This window comes from Mesoplodon densirostris, chromosome 11 (assembly GCF_025265405.1).
Source record: "Mesoplodon densirostris isolate mMesDen1 chromosome 11, mMesDen1 primary haplotype, whole genome shotgun sequence".
NCBI lineage: Eukaryota > Metazoa > Chordata > Mammalia > Artiodactyla > Ziphiidae > Mesoplodon > Mesoplodon densirostris.
The window spans coordinates 85,977,791-86,000,000 of record NC_082671.1 but is presented as its reverse complement, the minus strand read 5'-3'; the positions used below and the strand labels follow the sequence as shown (position 1 = coordinate 86,000,000).

At 41.0% G+C, this 22,210-nt stretch overlaps 2 protein-coding genes across 7 annotated transcripts in view; one reads left to right on the top strand and one right to left on the bottom strand.

The window, feature by feature from the left end:
• Positions 1 to 17,929, bottom strand: part of FGD6 (FYVE, RhoGEF and PH domain containing 6) — a 109,949-nt gene extending 92,020 nt beyond the window's left edge. For all 3 annotated transcript variants that reach the window (XM_060112218.1, XM_060112220.1, XM_060112219.1), the window contains exons 1-2: positions 17,904 to 17,929; positions 8,911 to 11,335 (exon numbers count right to left, since the gene is read on the bottom strand). In XM_060112218.1, coding sequence (XP_059968201.1) covers positions 8,911 to 11,335; positions 17,904 to 17,919 — 2,441 coding nt within the window. In that variant the 5' untranslated portion in view covers positions 17,920 to 17,929. The remainder of the gene's footprint in view (positions 1 to 8,910; positions 11,336 to 17,903) is intronic.
• Positions 17,930 to 18,461: 532 nt separating this feature from the next.
• The window catches only part of VEZT (vezatin, adherens junctions transmembrane protein), a 75,756-nt gene continuing 72,007 nt past the window's right edge, over positions 18,462 to 22,210 (top strand). For all 4 annotated transcript variants that reach the window (XM_060113293.1, XM_060113289.1, XM_060113290.1 and 1 more), the window contains exon 1: positions 18,462 to 18,576. In XM_060113293.1, coding sequence (XP_059969276.1) covers positions 18,478 to 18,576 — 99 coding nt within the window. In that variant the 5' untranslated portion in view covers positions 18,462 to 18,477. The remainder of the gene's footprint in view (positions 18,577 to 22,210) is intronic.

The window sequence follows — 22,210 nt, the reverse complement described above, 5'->3', positions numbered from 1 at the left end:
ATCAGTGGGGAAATATGAGACATGCATAATTCTTTTCTGTGTCATTGATGTCCACATGCAACTGGTAAATGACAGAAACCATTTTAACTTTTGAATAGTAACCACTACTAATTTGACCAAATGCAAACATGGCATGGTTACTTCCATTTTCAACGACTGAAGTATCTATTTCCTAATGATAAAACCTTTCCAGTTCACAAGCTCTTTTTGCATGAAAAGAGCCTCTGAAACTGCTCATTAAATTCTATACATATCACTGCAGGTGTCCCTGTGTCTTCCCTCTAGACAGTGAACAAATTGGGGACAGTAATATTTTTTCAATCATGGTCCCCTGGGTAGACAACTCTGTAATATGAACATGTTCTGATTTAAAATCATTATGTCTCAGGATCAGAAAACTTGGTTCCATACTGAGTTTATCTAAATATCATGTGTGCCCCTGGGCAAGTTACTAAACCTCATTAAAGTCTTAGTTTCCTCACCTGTAATAGAAGATAATCTCTATCTTATAGGATAATAGGGACTAAATAATTCTTGTGAGAGCTCCTAGCATGTCAGAAATACGGAGTAAATAGTAGCTGTTACTATTAAACATGGAATCTATGCTATCTGATGTTAACAGCATTTCTTATCCTTGATATTGGCTGATAAATAAAGTTTCGGTGAAGTGGGGAAAAAACTGGATTGATGGTGAGAATCAGAGAGTTGAAGGGAAGAAATACTAATATACTAACATATATTAGCAGCAACAGATATTTGTTGGCTGAAAGTTTCCGCTTAGTTTGGACACTCAACCTCCCTGAAATCACCGTTTAAAAAATAGGAGTCATATAATCCTGTGCTCATATGCAGCTGTGCAGCAGCTCTCCTTCCTGATAGGGGGAACAATATCTGTCATAGCAGGAGAAAAAAAGGCAATGGTACAAGCAATCCTGAAACTTTTTGCAACTAAGATCACTTGAGTTTTCTAAATCTTGTGGTCTCTGTAATGCTACCACAGCAGCGTTAGAAGTGGCAACCGTGGTATTTTGAAGCACCAGGTTGGAACCATGGTTTTGCAATTTCCCATCTCTGTGGTGTGGGGAAAGTCAACAAGTCTTGCTGTGCTTGGTCTTATCAGTGAATGAGGAGGCTGGGTTGAATGATTTGTAATGACTCCTTTCGTTTTAAACTTTAATGATTCTATGACTACATTTGACCTAAAGTCACTAAAAGACATCCTTTCCAAATTCTTCAAACTATCCCAAAGGCCCTCATTTAAATGTCTTCACTCCAACTTTTGCTAATAAATCATACCTGGACTAGTGAACGATCTCATTATTTACCCCTCCCTCCCCTCTCCGGAGTCCTTCCCGCAACCTAACAGAGCGTTAGAGAGGAACTGTGCTTTATTCTCCTGTTTCTAATAGTGGAGCTATTGAAAGAAAAATTAAGTAGTGAAAAAACTACTCATTTAAATTGAAATCTCTGTTTACTTATGACTGTAGATACATCTAAAGACCAACAGAAAGAGGGGAAAAAACAGTTACCAGTTACTCCTTATTTATTCATTATATCTTCTTTCCTGGATTTGAAATTACAGTTGCCATGCAATTCAAATCAGAACTGCCTATCAGATTAAGGGGAAAAAAAAAAAAAAAAAACCCCACAAAACAAAAACCAAGCTATTCTAAGTTTATTAAAAACCAAGTCTATACTTTAATTCCTAATGTTTCAAGTGATAATAACATATGCCAAAGTATATCAACTGTTATATGTTATCAAGAAACTGACTTTAAAAAAATACATGATCTAAGTAAAACAAAGTTTTCAACAGAATCCACAGGAGCTAAAAGAACAAGCAGTTATATTATTTCAAACAGAAAAAGGCTAAATGTGTTTGTTTTCCTTTTATTTTTTATCCAAACATTCAGGGGAAACTGACTTGCTTTGTTCAGTGTTTATTATTTTACCTTTCCTGAAGCAGAAACCAAAACACTTTGATAAATGGGATAGTCTGGTAAACAGACCCTTGAACGTTAGGGCTCAGAACCACTAATCCAGTTGCATTTCCATCTTTGCCCCTTTTTCCTGAAGTCACCACCACAATGCTTCCGTTTCTTTATATATAAAAGGGTAATAACACCTAATACAGCCTTACTCCAATTCACACTTACATGGAACCAGAATGGATCTATAATACATGCAAATAAGAAGGGATGAGAAAATTGAATGAAAACTGCAGACACGGCTGTCCTTTCTGGAAATACTATCACAGTACTTTACTCCACGGACAGTCTATTTTACAGACCCAATTTTTATAGCCCCGGTGATAGGCTGTCTTTGCCTGATGTCAAAACTACTTGCAAATACTCTTTTCCCTCCACAGATCCACAATTACCAGACCCAGACCAAACCACCAAAGTAGTTTTTCCATACCACCCAGAAGAAATTCGGCAGTTCCATTCTTGAACTTAACTTTTAAACTCAGTCTTTAATAAAAAGGTCAGCGCTGCTTTGTAGCTTCCCACACCCAAAAGTACCATGACTCGACCTTCTCTTTGTACCTAATATAGTTTCGATAAAGTATTAAAATAAACAGGCTCATATAAACATGTCTATTTTTTAAATAAAGGGCTTTCCCTAAATACCAAATTAATCTATGCAACTCCATGAAAAGATGATGCATTTAAAAGAAATGTCTGGGAGAACACAGAAAGCTTACCAAAGTATCACACAAGCACAGGCATTACTTATGAATACCTGAAATATGAATATACTCATCCCCTTATGTCTGAACAGGAGCCTGCACCTGGAATTCCCCTGAACCACCTGGAGGACTGGTGAGCCAAAGGTCATCTTCTCCACCTCTTCATCCTGTTCCCTCCTCCCTTAATATTTTCCTCATCAACACATTAACCTTTTCCTCTTTGGATACACCAGCATTTAAGAGTCATAAAAACGATTTATTTAACTTTATTGTTCTGTTGTAATGCTGTTGTCCCAGTCTCACTTCCTGTTACTTTCCATTGCATTTTTCATATACTAACGATGCTCTTGTGGGCTGGCTGGGAACCCAACTCCTACTCTGGTTATTTCTACTGCAAAAATTCATTAGGTTCCAAACGTCTGACTTATATGATTAATCCATTCACAGACTGATGGATTGTCTGATTATCTTTATCTATCAGGTCCTTACAGGAATTAAAAATGCTCGGGAAAAGAATGAAGGCCCTCTTTGTCATCCTTCCCACATCTGCCCTTTCCCAAAAAGTTCATGTTGGGAACATTTCTCCAGAAAACAGGTCAGAATCTCATTCTGCAAAGCAATTTCTATCTCACTGATATAAATTTTTTTCAAGATTAAATCAAAGCCTTTATTAAACATACCTCCTTCAAACCACCTGCATTTAAACCTATACCCCTCTCCCAACTTGCGAACTGTTAGGGCTATGTGTGTGTCATTGTCACCTGGAGGGTCAGATCCAGCTGGACCACGCAATGCTGAAAAGCCACTCCAAGATACACCACACTGGGCAGACCTCCATGGTCCTGTGCCCCAGCTCCACCTCCTTGTTCAGTGTTTTCATTTTTGAAAATCACTGATATAATTTTTTTTTTTTTAATTTTTTTTTTTTTTTTTTTTCTTTTTGCGGTATGCGGGCCTCTCACTGTTGTGGCCTCTCCCGTTGCAGAGCATAGGCTCCGGATGCGCAGGCCCAGCGGCCATGGCTCACGGGCCCAGCTGCTCCGCGGCACATGGGATCCTCCCAGACCGGGGCACGAACCCGCATCCCCTGCATCGGCAGGCGGACTCCCAACCACTGCGCCACCAGGGAGGCCCTAATTTTTAATTGCAATTTTATGAAAACAAAATGAGAACCTTGGCTAAATTTTTAAAATACATATTTGATTTTTACTATTCAAAATTTAATAAAAACCTAGCAATGGATAACCAATCAATTATCTCAAAAAATAATGCCACCTTTTTTCCCCCAAATGTGCAAACATAAGCTATCTCAAAACAATGTATTTTTACCAAGGAAGACAGGATGCGCGTGTGTGTGTGTGTGTGTGTACACACAATCACAATGTAGGATGTTTGTTTTTCCATTTCTGGCTAAAAATATGCACTCTAAAAGTATAAAGTGATGCTCTATCACTTAAAAACATATATATTTGATAAAATATCACTTAATCTGTTTTGGCAAGAATGAGACCAAAGTAATATAGTTGGACAAAATACTGCACTTTAACTAATTCCTAATACATATTTAAAAGGAAAAAAGAAAAGCCTTACTGCCAAGAAATAAAATCCACAGTTTCAAATGTAGGGTAAGTATGTAAACAAATAGATTTGCCAAACCTGTGTGGCTATGGGTCCAACACAAGAAACACAGAGTTAAAGAGCCATACAAATGTTTGATATTTCCTGAGCTGATGCTGAAAATAACTTACAGGAAAGGGCTGCTGTTGAGACACATGAGTCCCAACCCTCACCTTCTAACCGAGCTTAATCTCACTGGTGCTATGACAACCATGGAAATGCTCGTTAGGGTTCTTAATTTATAATTTCATCATTATATTAAAATCCAACAATACCACGAGATGGTAAATGCAACCCAAGAGAGACAGCTTCTAGACGGGGTCTGAAGATTTATGACACAAATGCCATAATGGGATCTGAGACTTGAAATACCATTCGGCAGCTCTTTAAGTCCAGTTTTGTGTTTAAAATAGGGAGAAAACAAACAATGAACCTGCTCTTATCCAGGTTAGAAAATGACCTCCTAAATGCCAAATCCAATCATGTCCATTTTATAAGCCTTAGGTCAAGTGTCACCATCTCTGTGAAGTCACGCACCCTGCGAGGGATATAACTCAGACAAAGCTTAGATTACCAAAACCGTGTGTCCTATAACTGAGCCACCTCACTGGGCAGAAACTCCTAGGGAGTAGCACCCCCTTCCACCTTTGAATGCACAGTGCTTGACACATGGTCAGCCTTGTGCAGTAAATAAACTGAGGACTTGCTACGTTACCCAGGAAAACCCAATTACCACACATTTTCTTTGAAGTGCTTGTAATAAGAACAAACTAAAATAACAGAGGAAAAACCTGGAATGTTTCCAGGGAAAATTTTTCTTGGTTATAGAATCAAGAAATGGACTACACTTTTAAGAGGAAAATTCCAATGTTTGGACACAAATAGTTTGCGAATTGTCCCTAACTCTTTAATAGCAGAGGCCCAAACTTGAGGAACTTCCTTATGGAAATCACACTTCTTAAATAATAGTAGTAAATGAGCACTCATCACCTGCATGCCAGTGAGAGAAAAAGGCCCACGGTCTGATAGCTGTTTTAGATTTATTATGTCTGAAACATATCAAGGAAGAGGCTAAGTATACCCCAAACGCACTGGAATACTCCAAAGTGGCTCACAATCTTACTTCAGACAAAATTGTTTCTGAGAACCCAGAGCGATGGCCCGATGATGACAACGCTCGGAAGACCTAAAGCTATGTTTCTTTGGCTTCACCCTCCTTCCCCTTGAGATTTGGCCGTTCAGCCTTCCTAGTGCCGCTCCTTACCATCCAGGCCCCCTCCCCCAGTTTCTTCCACTCAGGACAAAGGAGACTGGGGAGGGTGAAAGGGGAGGGATAGGAATAATAAAGAAGAAAAGAGGGAAAGCAAATCCACTGCATCCTAATTCCCAACCACCCAGCCCTTCCCTTCTCCTTATCACTCGCAGTGGCTTCAGTGCCTTACAGTCTTTCTCACCGCAAGCCCAGCCCCCAATTTCCTCATTTTTCCTTAGTCACCTCACCCTTTCCACAAACCCTGTAGCCTCAGAAGCAGCAGATTTGCTCCACTGACATCCCGGTGGCTCAACTCCACCCTGGCCAACTCTCCTGCATCAGCACAAAGCACAGAGAGGAAGAATTTTCCTGGGAAGAGGGAAGGCGAAGCCAGTACAGTAATGGTTAATATAATTGGGGGACTAAACTGGGATCTTTACCACCATTTCCACAACTGTTTCTTTGGAAAACACATTCTGAGTTCCAAATTATCATGAACTTTTAGAACACAATCCTTTTTGGAATTGGGGGCTGCCTGCAATTCTTTCCTGATAAGTTATAAACACGTTGTTATAAATTGGTAAATGTTAAGTAGTTGGATTCATGAAACATCTATACTCTAAAGAAGGTGACCACATGGGCTCCCCCAAGCTTGGCAAATGTCTGTTTACTAATCCAGAATCTTCTTGGTTATATATGTAGACTCGGTAAAACTAGTGAGTCTCTGTGAATCAGTCCCCTCTGTAAGATCCAAAACCTCTTCCCCGAGGCCTAAGAAACTGTTAAAGACACTCTCTTGATTTACTTCAGCAGAAGAATCTTAAACAGGGTTCATCTGTGTTTTTTCTTATCATTTTAGAAAACTAGGGTGTTGGATTTTGAGTTAATTACTCTAAAACACAGGTCTATATTTTCAACAGCCATATTCCCAAACAGGATTCCACGTGGATCCACTCAGCTCACCTGAAACGGATGCCCCACTTCTCATTTACCTTATTCTGGGGTGGCCAGGTGTCCTCCTCATGAAGGCTTGAATTTTGCTTTCTCTTTCTACGTGATGTTGTTTACAAAAGGTACAACCTCCCAGGCAAAACTGTTAGTATGGCCCTATGACTGAAGGCTTTTGATTCAGCTGGCACATTTTAGGAATCTCAAGCCAGTTTAGGCCTCCCTGCTCCAGGCCTAAACAAAAATCTCCACGGAAAGCAAAATTCAAAAGCAGAGCTCACCCACTCCTCACCAGGCTGCCCTACTTGACAGCTTCAACCTGTCCAAAGCCGCCCTCGGTTTCCTGTGGCCTTGAGAAAGAACCCTCCTTATGAATGCCATCCAGCTGCACTGGCTGGCTGTGAACATTAACCCCTTCCATGCTGGTTGCCCCCACCCAAGCAGCAGTGCCCTAAAGGCATAAGAACAATTTCTAGAAGTTTACAGCTTGTGTTAGAGATAATGACAAACCCTTCAGATTAAGCCTGAGGGCCAACAGGAAACTTACACTAAGGGCCAAACCTCCAATTTCAAGGAAAAACTCCGTCTTAGCTAAGGATAGTAGTATGTCACAAAGAAGCCAAATTCATTCCTTACATACACACACACAAAATAATACACAAAAACTTGTTAAAAGGAGGGCAGTACCAACAAAATTGTTCCATGGTGAGAAGAGCAGGCATGAAGATAAGACTTTTTTTTTTTTTAAGTTGGATACTTAACTCCACTCTCCATTGAAATGTTTATGCCAAGGGAGAGGCTTTTGCCTAGGTACTAACATTCAGAGAGTAGACAGTTGTAAACAGACTGGAGTCAGATATGAGAAAAGGAAGTCAGACAAGGAAGGTAAGTCTTTTATGGGCTGAAGGAGGAAGGGCAGAGAGGACTGAGTAAAGAAAAGCGCTAGGAGACCATCTGAAAGTTAAAACAACAATTTACTGTACTTGATGCGATTTTTGCTTAATAATTTGATTTATTCAATTCACCCAATAATCCTTTTTTTTTGAGCCCCTACTATGTGCCACATGTGTTACTATTTCTACAGAAGTCCTATTTTAAGACCTAAGCACTCAAAGGCTTGAAGTTAGTAACCTAAGAATATGAAGACTTCAAAAAGGGTCTGTGGGGCTTCCCTGGTGACGCAGTGGTTGGGAGTCCGCCTGCCAATGCAGGGGACTCGGGTTCATGCCCCGGTCCGGGAAGATCCCACATGCCGCGGAGCGGCTGGGCCCGTGAGCCATGGCCGCTGAGCCTGCGCGTCTGGAGCCTGTGCTCCGCAACGTGAGAGGCCACAGCAGTGAGAGGCCCGCGTACTGCAAAAAAAAAAAAAAAAAAAAAAAAGTCTGTGTACTGTGTACTTCGTGTTAAACACAAAACACTTTAAGTACAATGCCAAGGCTCCCTTTGTGACTAGGGAGAGAGAAGGAAGCTGCTCCCAGTTACCTCCTTTCCCTCTCTTTCACTCATTCTCTCATATACTCAACCAACCTCTACTGATTCCTACTAAGACCCTTGCTTGGCCTTATGCAGGACAAAAAGATATGACCAGAACTCTTGGAGCTTAAAACAGAATACCAATCAGACAATTCTACCATAAATCAGACTGAGATAAAGGATACCACAGCATAACTGGGAAGTCAGAATAGGAAATATACACTTGCCACTAAGTAAGTGTAGAAGCTTCATGATGCAAAGGGTTGCTGAGCAGGACCATCAAGAATGTGCAAGGTTTCAGTTAAGACAGATGAAGTAGGTACACCAGAGGTAGGAAGCACACATACAAAAGTGAGAAAGGACAGTAATTACGTTTTTCCCGCATTTTTCCTATGTCCATTCTGAAGTTGTTAATTAGCCTTCAACAAGTAAAATAACTAATCCTCGAAGAGTAGTGAATTTTGCAAATTTAGAAGTTTTACCTGACAAGGGCAACACAGGTAAACACAGATTTCAAAAACTTCACAGATTTCTTACACCTAGCAAATAAACCTCATTGAACTGGCCAATTTCCTCCCGTAGGTTCTTGCTATGACTTCCAAGTTGGTGCTTTAGAGGAACTGGGATGTCTCTGTTCTAGGTGTTCCTTGTAGTACCTATACTACTACTACTACTACTGGTTCAAATTCTTTGAATCAGCTACTAAAATAAGTCAACTACTTAAAGGCTGCATTGCAAACACCCATCCCGACTATATGATAAAAAGAGACTGCACTTTGGAAACAATTTAATATACGCTTAACTAAACCACTCCCTCAGGAAGTGATTTTTTTCCCACGTATGAGATCATAACCTACCTCACAGGGCTGCTGAAGGTTAATTTCAGTGATGCAAGCAAAAGGGTAGTGTCTGTCTGACACCCAAGTGTTACCTGGAATGCTGATGTCTGGGTTCAAGTTGCAGCTGGCCATCTGGAGCTTCGTATGGCTCTTCTACCTCATACACATTTGCATCGGTGTCCTCCACGCTGCTGGAATTCTGCCATCCCAGCTCTGGAGTTTTCCCCACAGTCATAATAAATGGCAAGTTCTCATACTCTGGTATTTCCTCATAATGGCGTATATTTTCATACTCCGGCGCACAGCCGCTTATAACAGATTTGCAAGGTGCCTGAGAGGATGACTCCCTGGAGAGCATTTGGTCATCCAAAGACTCAGCTCTTGGTCCACTAGCTGCACTGGTCTGGCCCCGCGACTTCTTCCTCTTCTTTTGGGATTCCAGGCTATAGTTATCTGCCGAATATGCCTTAATGGGTTTATTTCTCTTTTCTTCTACCAACAAGCCATGCCAATCACTTTCACTCCCTTTTCTCTCCCCACCAGCAAGGCTGCCTGAGGTTGTGTCTCCAAGTTGGCTACTCTTGGACCAAAATTTCTGGAAGTCACTCTTCATGAAACAGATGGACAGCTTCATGTTGAGCAACTTCTTTAAAGAGTTCTTCTTTTGAGAGTCTTTGCAAGGCTTAGTGCACCTTTCTACATCCACAGCAGATAGCGATTTTGCTCTAGGCTTGGTCAGGGCAGTGGGAGGTTCACTGTTTGAGGATATAGTAACAGACTTTAAGGATTCTGGGTTCCCTGAAAAGGGTATAATAGGATGAGGTAATTTCCACACTGGCTTCTCTGAAGCCCGTTTAGGCATATCAAAGGAGGACGACACACCACGGTTTGGGGCACATAAATGCTGAAGGTGATTTCTTTCTAGACCCTTCTCTGAACTTTTTTCTTCGTTTGAGGGGTAAGAACTTTTCTCCACAAGCTCCTCTGAGGCAGCCTTTTTAAGCACTCCTGCAGCAGGCAAGCTGTGTCTTTGAGGTTTTTTGGGGACAATTCTTGAGGAACTTTCATCTTTTATCATAGATTCCTTTTGCAGTTGAGGGGCAGACACTCCCGGGTTACAGGCAGTAGGCAAATGTTCAGTGCAGGTTAATTTGAGTTGCTTGGGCAGGCTCATAGAGAGAGTACTACATCTTATAAAACTGGTCCTTTTGTCCACAGCAGGTGACATACTAGAACCATCTCCTGTCTTGTCAGAACTCAAATTAGAGTCTGTCTCTAAAGGAGATGCCATATTTTCAAAGGAAGATGTTTCAAGACACAAAGCTTTTTGTGAATTGATTAAGTTTTGTCTGTCACCGTTGAAGTCCACATTCAATTCACTTTTATTTCCTGACTTCACTTTGTCCACCTGTTCCTGGTTACACAAAACACTCCGATGAAAAACACTGATTTTATTGTTTTTCAAACTATCTTCAAAAAGACAAGGAGAGCTACTGTCTGCGTTCTCTGGTTCTTCATTACTTTCACTAGGAGTATCTATATGTTTCTGGCGTAACAGGCGTGCAGCACGTGTCTTTCTGGGCTTGGGAGTTGGAAATTTGGGGGTGTATGGCACTAAGTGAATTTCCAAGGGACCAAGGTCTTTGACTTCTGATTTCTTAATATCTCCTTCTGAAGATAAAAAAGTACTCTTTTTATCATGTTCTAGAACTTCTTGTTCAGATGAATGAAAGTAAGTGTTGCTTTTTTCACTGTCACCCTGACTAGTTTCAAAATTTTGAAATTCATCACTAGGAAGTTGTAGGTGGCAATGGTGATGATCAGAAAGTTTTTCAAAGCTGGACAGGGACGGTGACAAATCTGCAAATTCAATTCTGAATTGTCTGTTGGAATTACAGCCATCACTCATTTCTGGACTGTCTGTGAATCTGTGCTTCTGTGGAAAAATAAAAGGTGACGTTCGTTGTGTTAAAACATCTTTGAGCTTCTCTTCCAGGATGCTTGCCTTTAAAACTACTTCACTCTGGCTCTTGACCTTTTCATCATTAGAATCACATTTACGCTGAGTTTTTATAGCTGAAGAGGACTCACCAATTTTATTATTTTCTAAATTTTCATGCATTTCCAGGGGCCCTAAGACAAGCTGCTTGACACACAAATTCTCTCTATTTCCAAGCTTATGGTTACACTCAGAACGGCAGGAACACATTGGTAAAATATAATCACTGCTCTGATGCCCTCTGTTTTTGCAGCTAGAGTTGTCAATGCTTTCAGGGGATTCCTGTTTATGCTCTTCCAGGTTCACGATGATTTTCCTTGATGGTGACCGCCTGATGTCTTGAACGGATGAGGCCTTCAGCACTTTTGGTTTCGGAGCTATTGCTGGTTTGGTTTTCTTTGTTGACTGTGGAACACTAGAAACCACGATCTCAGGTTTAGGTGCAACAGGAGGTGGAGCTGGCTTATTATTTGCCACCACAAACTTTGGCTTGGGGGCCACTGGTGGCTTCTTAATCTCTAGAAAGGAAAAAAAATCTGATAACCAAAAAACCAAAGCACAAGACAAATGATTAAATTTGATAACATTTTTACTTTTGACAATATGCTGAACTTGCATTTTACTAGGTAGTTTATATTATATTATACAGAGTCTATTATTACTCTTGAAAATTCCTTAAATTGCCCTTCAGTTCCAGTACACATAGCTTTGGATATATTGTACATTGCTTAATAAGTCCAATACAGTTTTTCTTCTAACTCTGGAATGGATTACCATATCTTCAGGCAACACTAAATGAAATACAGTAACTGGCTTCTGCTTGAGATCCATATGCAGGAGAAGGCACTTCAGTTCATTTGCTGAGTGCTAAGAGTTGAATCTGCCTAAGGTTTATGTAGGATGCAACTCTTTAAGCTTCTCATGTGAATAAGCAGTACATATTCTTCTATGTCAATGACATACAGTAAAATTGTGTGAATGTCCTTTATCAATGACCTATCTCACTAGAACCACAAAATAACCTAAAAAGGAATACAGAAATCAGAAAATTTCCAAACTGAAAAGTAATGATACTGTAATATTTGAGGTTCTTGATAAGGTTGGTATTTTTTCTGTGCAGGGGTTGTCAAATGGGAATTTTCACTATAATCCTTCACTGAGCTTTATTTTTAAAAAGTCACATGCTTACGCTCTACCCCAGGTGATTATGCTGTGTACCCTTCATTTATAACCACTATTCTAGTGCATTGAAAAGATGACCATAATTCCTATTGTAGCAATTCTTTCTTGGCATTATGTAAAAAGGACTCAATGAGCACCTATTACACTGTGCTAGATTTGCAAAGATCTGCTACTAACCTACAGGAACCTAAATAAAAGCTTCACACAGGGCTTCCCTGGTGGCGCAGTGGTTGAGAGTCCGCCTGCCGATGCAGGGGACACGGGTTCGTGCCCCGGTCCGGGAAGATCCCACATGCCGCGGAGTTGCTGGGCCCGTGAGCCATGGCCGCTGAGCCTGCACGTCCGGAGCCTGTGCTCCGCAACGGGAGAGACCACAACAGTGAGAGGCCCGTGTACCTCAAGAAAAAAAAAAAAGCTTCACACAAAAGACCTGTAAAATGAAGTTACACAGATTCTGAACATCCTCATTTTTTAACGTTCTTTTATGTTTTTCTGCCTATACTATCACTTATCACCCCGTCCTATTTCCCAAGACAAGGTAAAACGTATTTTATCTTATACTTCTTATACTTATGTTTGTTCCTCCAACAGGATCTAACGTTTAATGAAAACGTAGTTAGTGAAAAACATAAACATAAACTTTCAAAATATCATCTGCTGGACATTGTTTAAGTACTTGAATACACAGAGGTTTCGATTCTTCACTTGGTGAGGAGTTTCTTTTCAACAAAGGAAATTAGTCACAACACTCCAACCCGGGACGATATGACAGGGACATGAGTAGGGAGGAAAAAAAAAAAGTAGGGTTCTCTACTTCCTTTTACCAACCAAGGAAGAATTTCTCAAACCCCTAATACTCTGTTCAACCAAGATCACCTGATGACAGATGCCTTCTCACTCAATTCCTCAGGATAATGTTATAATAAAAAAGATATGAAGTATTTCCAAAATGACACTACAAATTCCCAACACCATGCAATTTCAGTTGTGTTCAATAAGCATGTTATTATTGTTTTCTTTTTTTTTTTTTTTTTTTTTTTTTTGCTGTACGCGGGCCTCTCACTGCTGTGGCCTCTCCCGTTGCAGAGCACAGGCTCCGGACACACAGGCTCCGCGGCCATGGCTCGCGGGCCCAGCCGCTCCGCGGCATGTGGGATCTTCCGGGATCGGGGCACGAACCCGTGTCCCCTGCATCGGCAGGCGGACTCTCAACCACTGCGCCACCAGGGAAGCCCTATTATTGTTTTCTTAAGCAGAAAAAAATTTTAAATCATTCAAAGCCTAATGATAAAGCTTGGTGTAATGGTCTATTAAACCCCTGACATATAAAGCCAAGTCTTGGGACTTCCCTGGTGGCGCAGTGGTTGGGAGTCCGCCTGCCAATGCAGGGGACACAGGTTCGTGCCCTCGTCCGGGAAGATCCCACGTGCCGCGGAGCGGCTGGGCCCGTGAGCCATGGCCGCTGAGCCTGCGCATCCGGAGCCTGTGCTCCGCAACGGGAGAGGCCACAACAGTGAGAGGCCCACGTACAGCAAAAAAAACAAACGAACAAACAAAAAAAAATCCCTAAAGTCAAGTCTTAAGAGAAAGTATGAATGCCCTAGGCCTCTTACCTCCCATCTTACTTAAGATAAGGAAAACAGACAGACCATCACATTGATTTCATTTCTGTAAGCATTCTGAAAACATCCTATCTCTGGGCATTTTGAAGGAATTAAAAAAAAAAAAAAAGAAATCAGCTCTGTAACATGGAAAGAGTTCTGGAGATTGGCTGCACAGCAGTATGAACGTACTTAACACTACTGAACTGTACACTTAAAAACAGTACAGACAGGGGCTTCCCTGGTGGCGCAGTGGTTGGGAGTCTGCCTGCCAATGCAGGGGACGCGGGTTCAAGCCCTGGTCTGGGAAGATTTCACAAGCCGCGGAGCAACTGGGCCCGTGAGCCACAACTACTGAGCCTGCGCGTCTGGAGCCTGTGCTCTGTAACGAGAGGCCGCGACAGCGAGATGCCCGCGCACCGCGATGAAAAGTGGCCCCCGCTCGCCGCAACTAGAGAAAGCCCTCGCACAGAAACAAAGACCCAACACAGCCTAAATAAATAAATAAATAAAATTAAAAAATAAAAAAGTATAGACGGTGAATTTATGTTAGGTGTATTTTACCACAACTAAAAAAAACAAACAAAAAACCCCCGTCTCATTAATCTTTTACTTTCTGAATCTTAGAGCCTTTTCAGAAGCTTCAGGGTCATTTACCCAACCAATTTTTGCTATTTTAGTTCAATCATTTTTCATAAATCTCTGTTCTTAGTGTCCTAGAAATTCAATTAACTATATGAATCATGGTCGATTACCAACAGATATAGTGCAGCATTATGTACCTAACTGCCTCAACACATACTCACTGAAGTAAATAAAGAACTGCGAGCTCTGGCTTAGCTAACCGTGTATTGGAGGAGGCCAATAACATAACTGGGTGTGCCTCTGTGGAGAATGGGTTGCCTCAGCTTCCTTACTTGCAAATGAGGGAGCTGAACAGATCTCTAAAGCCTAAATGATTCTGAGAGGATAACTTCAGGAGATATCTGCTTCAGGAGAACGCTTAGATTCTCTAGCCGCTTTGCCCTGTGTGATTTTTCTTCGGTGTACCTCCCTCTGTCTTCACCACTAGAAGGCAAGCTCCAGGAGGGCAGGTACTTCTTCTCTTTGCTGTATCCCCAATGCTAAGCACAGGGCCTGGGAACAGTCAGAGCTGCTACATACGCATAGTCTTTACTATGTCTCAATAACAAGATGTTTCTTTAAAAAGAAATCAGTATCCACTTAAATGTAGAATATTTTGAAAAGTTAGCAGGAATCAACTTCCATAGGATTACTGAATAAGTTCTTCTTTTTTTAAATTTATTTTATTTATTTATGGCTGCGTTGGGTCTTCGTTGCTGCGCACAGGTTTTCTCTAGTTGCAGCGAGTGGGGGCTACTCTTCTTAGTGGTGCACGGGCTTCTCATTGCAGTGACTTCTCTTGTTGTGGAGCACGGGCTCTAGGCGCGCGGGCTTCAGTAGCTGTGGCACGAGGGCTCAGTAGTTGTGGCTTGTGGGCTCTAGAGTGCAGGCTCAGTAGTTGTGGCGCACGGGCTTAGTTGCTCCACAGCATGTGGGATCTTCCCAGACCAGGGCTTGAACCAGTGTCCCCTGAATTGGCAGGTGGATGGATTCTTAATCACTGTGCCACCAGGGAAGTCCCTAAGTTCTTAATTATTAGTAGGAACAAGTATTCAACTAAGTCATAGAATAGCAATATTTGAAGTCCTTCATTATTATTATTTTTTTAATTTTTAAATTATTTATTTATTTTTTAGTGGCTCTATTTTGAAAGAAACACAGCTCAAAAAATAACAAGCCTTTATATTACGGTCTGCTCTAATGTCAAACTCTTGAAATAAGTGCACAATGTTTGGAAATGGATCCAGCACCTTTGGATCTTAATACTGTATCAACAGTCAGACCCAAAGCTTTTTAGAGCATAGCAGCAAATCTTTTATTTACACAGCTGTTTGGCTCCAGGGAAAAATAAGGTAAGAAAGTAAAGCACTAGTACCATTTTACTAACAATTACAAACACACTCATCATCTGTTACACACAGATGGCGGCAGTCCACGTGCAACACTTTCTTAGCTATTGGACCAGCCAAAAAGCAAAGCACGGCACATATACACCGAGACCTGTACATGTTCAAAAACATATGAAATATATTTCTATAATTATCTCTCCTTTTTTCATATACTGATTAGAATAATTCTAAAATCTCTATTGTGGGCCTACTCTTTCATAGACACAGAAAAACAAAGCAAGCTCTTCTTCAGGATACATATAACTTAGATGTTGTACATTTTTCTTATTGCCTTAAATTAAGCCAACCATCCCAAATACCACAGATTACAGTCAGTGTAAACAAACATCCCCTCCCCCAACTTCAAATAACATTCCTAAAGTTTTAATGAATTCTGAATACTGTTCCAAAAAGCATCATAAACAGCTTGTAAGAATGATGAACACATAATTTTATAAGAATAGGATGCAAATAAAACCCCAGTTCTTTTCCATATTCTCCATTTAGACATGAGAAGAAATAATAAATCTTAACAGATGGGCGAATAAAAAAGTAGTTAATGCTTCTCAGCAAGCCGTGCTAAAAACCAACTAACTCAGCTAAACACAGGAAGTGTCCCTCTTTTAAACACCACAAAAATGTCTGTGGACTTCTTTAATTATAAAGTTGATAAAATATAAAAATAGTTTGCATTATTCGAGGGTCATTCAAATGAAAGAATAATAAAATTCCAGACTGAGACCTAGATCCGGTTTACATATTTAAATGTAGAATTAAATGCTTCTGTATGCGTTCATTATAAACTGTTAGGACTGGAACTGAAAACTGATACATATAAGGTATGAATTTTAAATGTGTTTGACACTGGAGGGGAGAGTTAAAGTTGGCTGGAAGGATTTTAAAATCTCCAACCACTTTAAATTGAAATTAAATTAGACTTGTTCCTTAATAAAACTTAAAGTGAGGCACAGAAATTTAGGATGAAAATAATTCACCTCAAGTAAGTAGAAAGCCTCCTTTTGGTAAGGAAAAGAGAGTTTATAAATAACATAATTCTCAGTACACGATGACATATCTCCTGTACACACATAGAGCATCAAAAAGGAAAGATCCACAACATCTTCCTCAGGAATACTATTATGGGAACACTTCATCCCTTGCTTTCTTATTCCTATTGGCTAAACTTCTTGCCTCGTTAGTTGTAATCCGATTACACCTAGCCGTACAACCTCCAATATATCTAGGCTTTAGAAAGAATACAAACCAGAATATTTAGAGTGCTGTTTGACAGTTACAAGATGCAGGAATTTAAAATAAATGCCAAGAAAAGCTAAGAAAATTTAATCTGATACTTACATGCTGGTTCTAGAAGTAACTGTGGTGAAGCTTTACACTATTTTACTATAAAATGTCTAATGAAAGTTTATTTATTACAACGTGGGCAAAAATGTTCCTTAATACTGAATACATCATTAAGTTCTGGCTTTAAAATTAACCTATGTTCTTATAAGTGAATTTAACACCACTTTAGTAATTATTTTGGAAAATAGGAACTGTTCCTTCGGAATGTTTAGAAATACAACGTCCAGAATTCTTCAAAGTCTACACAAAGGTAATACAACAGGCTTTGCCATTTGGATAAAGGGAAACGGCGACAGGAGGCAGACAAAAAATAAGGCTTTGTCTACACTAACCAGGTAGAAATAGGGGGAAAAAATCCATAAAAAATTGGATGAAGACGAACCAAAACCTTGGCATCGGCAATTCAACTCCTGCTCCTCAGGTAACCGGGGGAAAACCAGCAAAACAGGAGTAAAAGTGTCTAAACCTCTTTACTTAATAAGGGTCAAGGTTTCCAGTCGACATTAGGGGTTAAAGCCACTCAGCCTAGTCGCCGAGTTCAACACTCCGGGAACACTGCCCTTTCCTAGAATAACTGATTTCTTAACATGGGAATCTAAACTATTTTCATACGCAAAGGCAAAGTCGCTCAAATTTTAGGAGAGAAAAGTAAACGCCCTCTTTACATTTCCCGTTTCACCTGGCGCTAAGAGCCCCCAACACGGTCTTCTTTTAAAAGGAGGTCCCAAGAGACACACTATTTCCAAAGAGCCCCTCTTGGCACGAAGGGAAGAAAAAATCCGGCAGCAAACACCGTCTCCTCCGCACAGTCCTGAGGAAAGGTAGAGGGAATATCGCTAACCCATCCCGGAGGACAAAGTTGCTCCGAGCCCAGGACCTGCAGCGCTCACTACAAACTTTCCAGCGGCAGAGCGAGCGCCGTCACTTACCGGCTGCAGAAGTCATGATTCCCCCGTGTAGCTCGCTTCCCCGCTCGCCCCCCTCAATCCCCGCTCCCCTTACAGTCCATTGTTTCAACAGTTTGGGCAGAAAATAAAAGCCCCGGCAGAGCCCACATTCCGTCCCGCGGCCCCGAGGCGCAACCCCAGCGCCGCACAAAGGACGCGGCCGGCTCCGGGGTCCCGGCGGCGCTCCCGGGCGCGAGCCGCTAGCGACGGGCGGGCGGGCACGAGCGCCGCCCAGCCGAGCTCCCGGCAGACGGCCACGCGCGCACACGAGCGGTGCTCACCGCGGCTTCGCCGGCGCGCGCCCTTCTCCAGCTCCAAAAAAAAAAAAATCAGAGCTCCAGGCGCCCCCTGCTAGTCGCGGCCGTAAAAAGCGGACAAAAGCCCCAGCCTCCTCCAATCAGGGAGCCCGAGTTTCAGCCCGTTCCCGCCCCTCCCGCCCACACGTTCAAGCTCAGCGCCAATGAGCGGGCCTGAAAAGGGGGCGTGAGCTGTGAGGCATGCTGGGAATTGTAGTTTTCTGGACTCACGGGACCTGCAGAAGCAGACGCCTGGGCGCATGCAGCCGGTTCTCCCGCCTTCATTTCCCATCGTGCTGAGGCGGGTGGCATGGCGGAGAAGGATGACACCGGATTTTGACGAAGAGGTGGTTTTTGAGGTAAGGGGAAAATGGCGGTGCGTGTGAATTGCCTTTGTTTGAGAAGGACGAGGGAGAAGGCGAGGAGGCCGGGCGAGAGGCCGATCCCGGGGCGAGGAGTCGGGTGTCGCTCCTGCCGGCCTCGGTCACCGAATCTCGGCAATTTCCGGGCCTAATGTTGGACGCAGCCTGACAGGTGTAGCCTGAGGCTGTCTCGCCGCGCCTGGCCTCTGCCTCGGGCCCTCCCAGAATTCCCAGCCAGGCCGGTGGACTAGAGCCCTGCTTGTTCCTACTCACCCGTACGATTTAGCTTCCCCCTTTTTCGTCCTCGATTTGTTCGGGTCAGTATCCAGAAATGCCCCAGGTCACAGTTCGCGGTCGAGGCGTGGCCCTCGGAATGGAGGCAGCAGGTGCTAGTTTTTGTTTTTGTTTTTGTTTTCTTATACCGTGGTTTAAGATCTGTATGTGGGACCTACTGTGGGTGATTTGGGCCGGGGCATCTCAACGTCTAATTCTTTTGTCCTTTGCTGTTGCGCTAGGTGTAGCTAGTTCTTCTGATTCGAGGCTCGGGTGTTAGTGCTTTTGTGTAGGACTATTTTAAGACGTTCTCTGCCATCTTGAATGAAAACAAAAACAAACAAAAAAACAGTCTAGTGTTTTTGTTGCCATTTGTCTATCAGACACAGGTGAAAAGTCACACCCCTGTATAAGGCATGTATGTATACTTTACTAAAATCCATTCATCCGACAAGATTTTAAGACATTTAAGAAAAGAAACGGCTCATTCCATACCATCAGAGAGCTACGCAATAAATAGTACAAAATGGTAAATGTTGAAATATATACAAACTGTCATTGGAGGATTGATTTGGAAACCGCCGTCTGTTCTTGTGGCCTCGGAGACACTACACCCAGTAAATGGATATTGGAGGTGGATCTTGAATTGTGAATATGTTTAGAGAGATGGAGGGGAGAAAATGCATTATAAGGAAAGAGAACAGAGTATGTCAAGGTTGGGAGGTGTGAAAGTACCTGGTGTAGATTTTTCAGGGACTTGAGTGTGGAGTGTCGCTATATAAAGTGGTTTGATGGGGCTGGAGTGAAGAAGTAGTGGAAGATAGGGCTCTTTTACCAAAAGGAAATGCCTGGATTTGAGGATGTCAGTAGGGAAGGCAAGCGCCTGAGTTCTGGAAAAGAGGGAAGAAATAATTGAATAATGGCTTGGACAGATACTTCTAAGGTAAAATCGAGGAAACAGTTACAAGATTGAATGTGGGAGATGAAGAAGAGACAAAAATCTATGTTGCTTAGATTGCTAGAGAGAGGGAACTGGGTGGATACTTTTTTACCCTATTCTTAGATATCTGTGTATAATAGTAATACATGCTCAAAGAACATTTCATTGTAGAAAACAAGCCACAAAATTAAAATCACTCATTTTCCTACCACCCACACATGGCCACTATTAACATTATAGTATATGTTCTTACAGACTTTTTTCCTATTCAAATGTATGTTTGATATTTTTTAAGCACAAAAAATATCACATAGAATTTTATATGTATTTTTCAGTGAGTCTTTTCCTATTCATTACTCTTTGAAAACAATAACATAATATCCAATCATGTATGTGTATCATAATATAACTATTTTCCCATTCTTGGATAGTTATATTGTTTCAAAATACAATTGTAATCAGCACTGACATACGTCCATCTTTTACTGCATCTCTGATTTTTCCTTAGAGTAATTTCTAGAAGGGAAACTAGTGGGTCAAAGGATATGAACATTTTTTAAGACTTATGCAGAAGGGTTATACCTATTCAAGTTTCTGTTAGGAGTATTTTCACCAAATCCTCAGCAACAACCTTATTAGTTTCCTTTAATCTTTGTTAATTTTATAGGAAAAATAGCATTCTGTTGTTATAATTTACATTTTGTGCATTTACTGGAAACATTTTTATTTCTTTCTTGAGCATTTTTTTGTATTTTTTGCTCATTTTACTATTGGATGTTAGCTTCTTATGACTTGCTTACGTTTTACTTTTCTTTGTTTGTTTGTTTTTTGATATGAACCCGGTGTAAAGTCTTTATTGAATTTGTTGCAACATTGCTTCTGTTTTATGCTTTGGTTTTCTGGCTGTGAGGCATGTGGGATCTTAGCTCCCTGATCAGGGATAGAAACTGCACCCCCTGCATTGGAAGGTGAAGTCTCAACCACTGGACTGCCAGGGAAGTCCCTTGCATACGTTTTTCATATATTACTTAACCTTACCATACTTCTAGAAATTTTTTTTAGTTTGTAGTTTAATTTATTTGCTTTTTGTCACATACATTAATTTTTATCGCAGCATGATATTTGTAAGAAAAGTGCACAAATGTGCAGATTGATGAATTTTCACATGTTGAATACATCCATGTAACCAGTACCCATGTTAAGAAACTGAACGTCAACCAGCACACCAGAAACTCCCTTTTACTCCCGTTCAGTCACTTCTCCCCACCCCAAAGATAACCACAATTCAGACTTGTAATAACTAACTTAGATTCCTTTTGTCTATTTTTATAGTTTACACACTGGGCAATTCCATTTGTGTATGCTCTTTTTGCTCTGACTTTTTGCTCTCTGGTTTTGTTAGATTCATCCATATGGTCGTGTGAGCATTTTTTATTTCTCTGTAGTATTCCATGTGAGTGCATGACCATTTTTAAATCCACTCTACTATTAATAGTCTTTGGGTGATTTCCAGTTTGAGACTATTATGAACAGCGCTAGTGTGAACCTTTTAGTATATATGTCTTATTGAACATATTTCTGTGGAGTATATACTTAGACATGGAATTGCTAAGTCATAGGAAATATATACATTCACCTGTGTAGATATTGCCAAACATTATTCCAAAGTGGTTGTACCAATTTATATTCCTACCAGCAGTACAGGAGAGGTTCAGTTGCTCTACAGCCTCACCAACACTTGCTAATTTCAGTTTCTCTTTTTACCATTCTGGTAGGTGTGTACTGGTATCTCCTCTTGGCTTTAATTTGCATTTCTCTGATAAGGAAAGCTGGAGTCTTTTTATATATTTAAGGACCAGTTTTGTATCCACTTTAGTGAAGCCAATTCAAGTTTGTTGCATATTTTCCTTTTGGATTATCTCTTCTTGTTACTGATTTGAAGGAGTTCTTTACATATACTGGATATAAGTCCTTTGTTGGATCTGTGTACCTCAAATATCTCAGGAGGTGTATGGCACTCTCTTAAGAGTGTCTTTCAATGAACAGAAGCTCTTAACTTTATCATAATCCAAGGAAACCATTTTCTTTTATGGTTAGTGCCTTTAAAGAAATATTTGCCTGCTCTAAGGTGACAAAGATTATTTTCTCTAAAAGCTTTATTTTACCTTTTGCTTCTAGATCTGCTATCCGTCTGGAACTGATTTTTGTATGGTATCAAGTAAAGGTCAACATATGTTTTTTTCCCACATGGATGTCTAGTTAACCTGGCATTTTCTTTTTTTTTTTTTTTTTTAAGAAGGAATTTCCATCTTCGGGAAACAACTTTATTTATTTATTTATAAATTTATTTAATTTTGGCTGTGTCGGATGTTCGTTGCTGTGTGCCAGCTTTCTGTAGTTGTGGCGACTGGGGGCAAC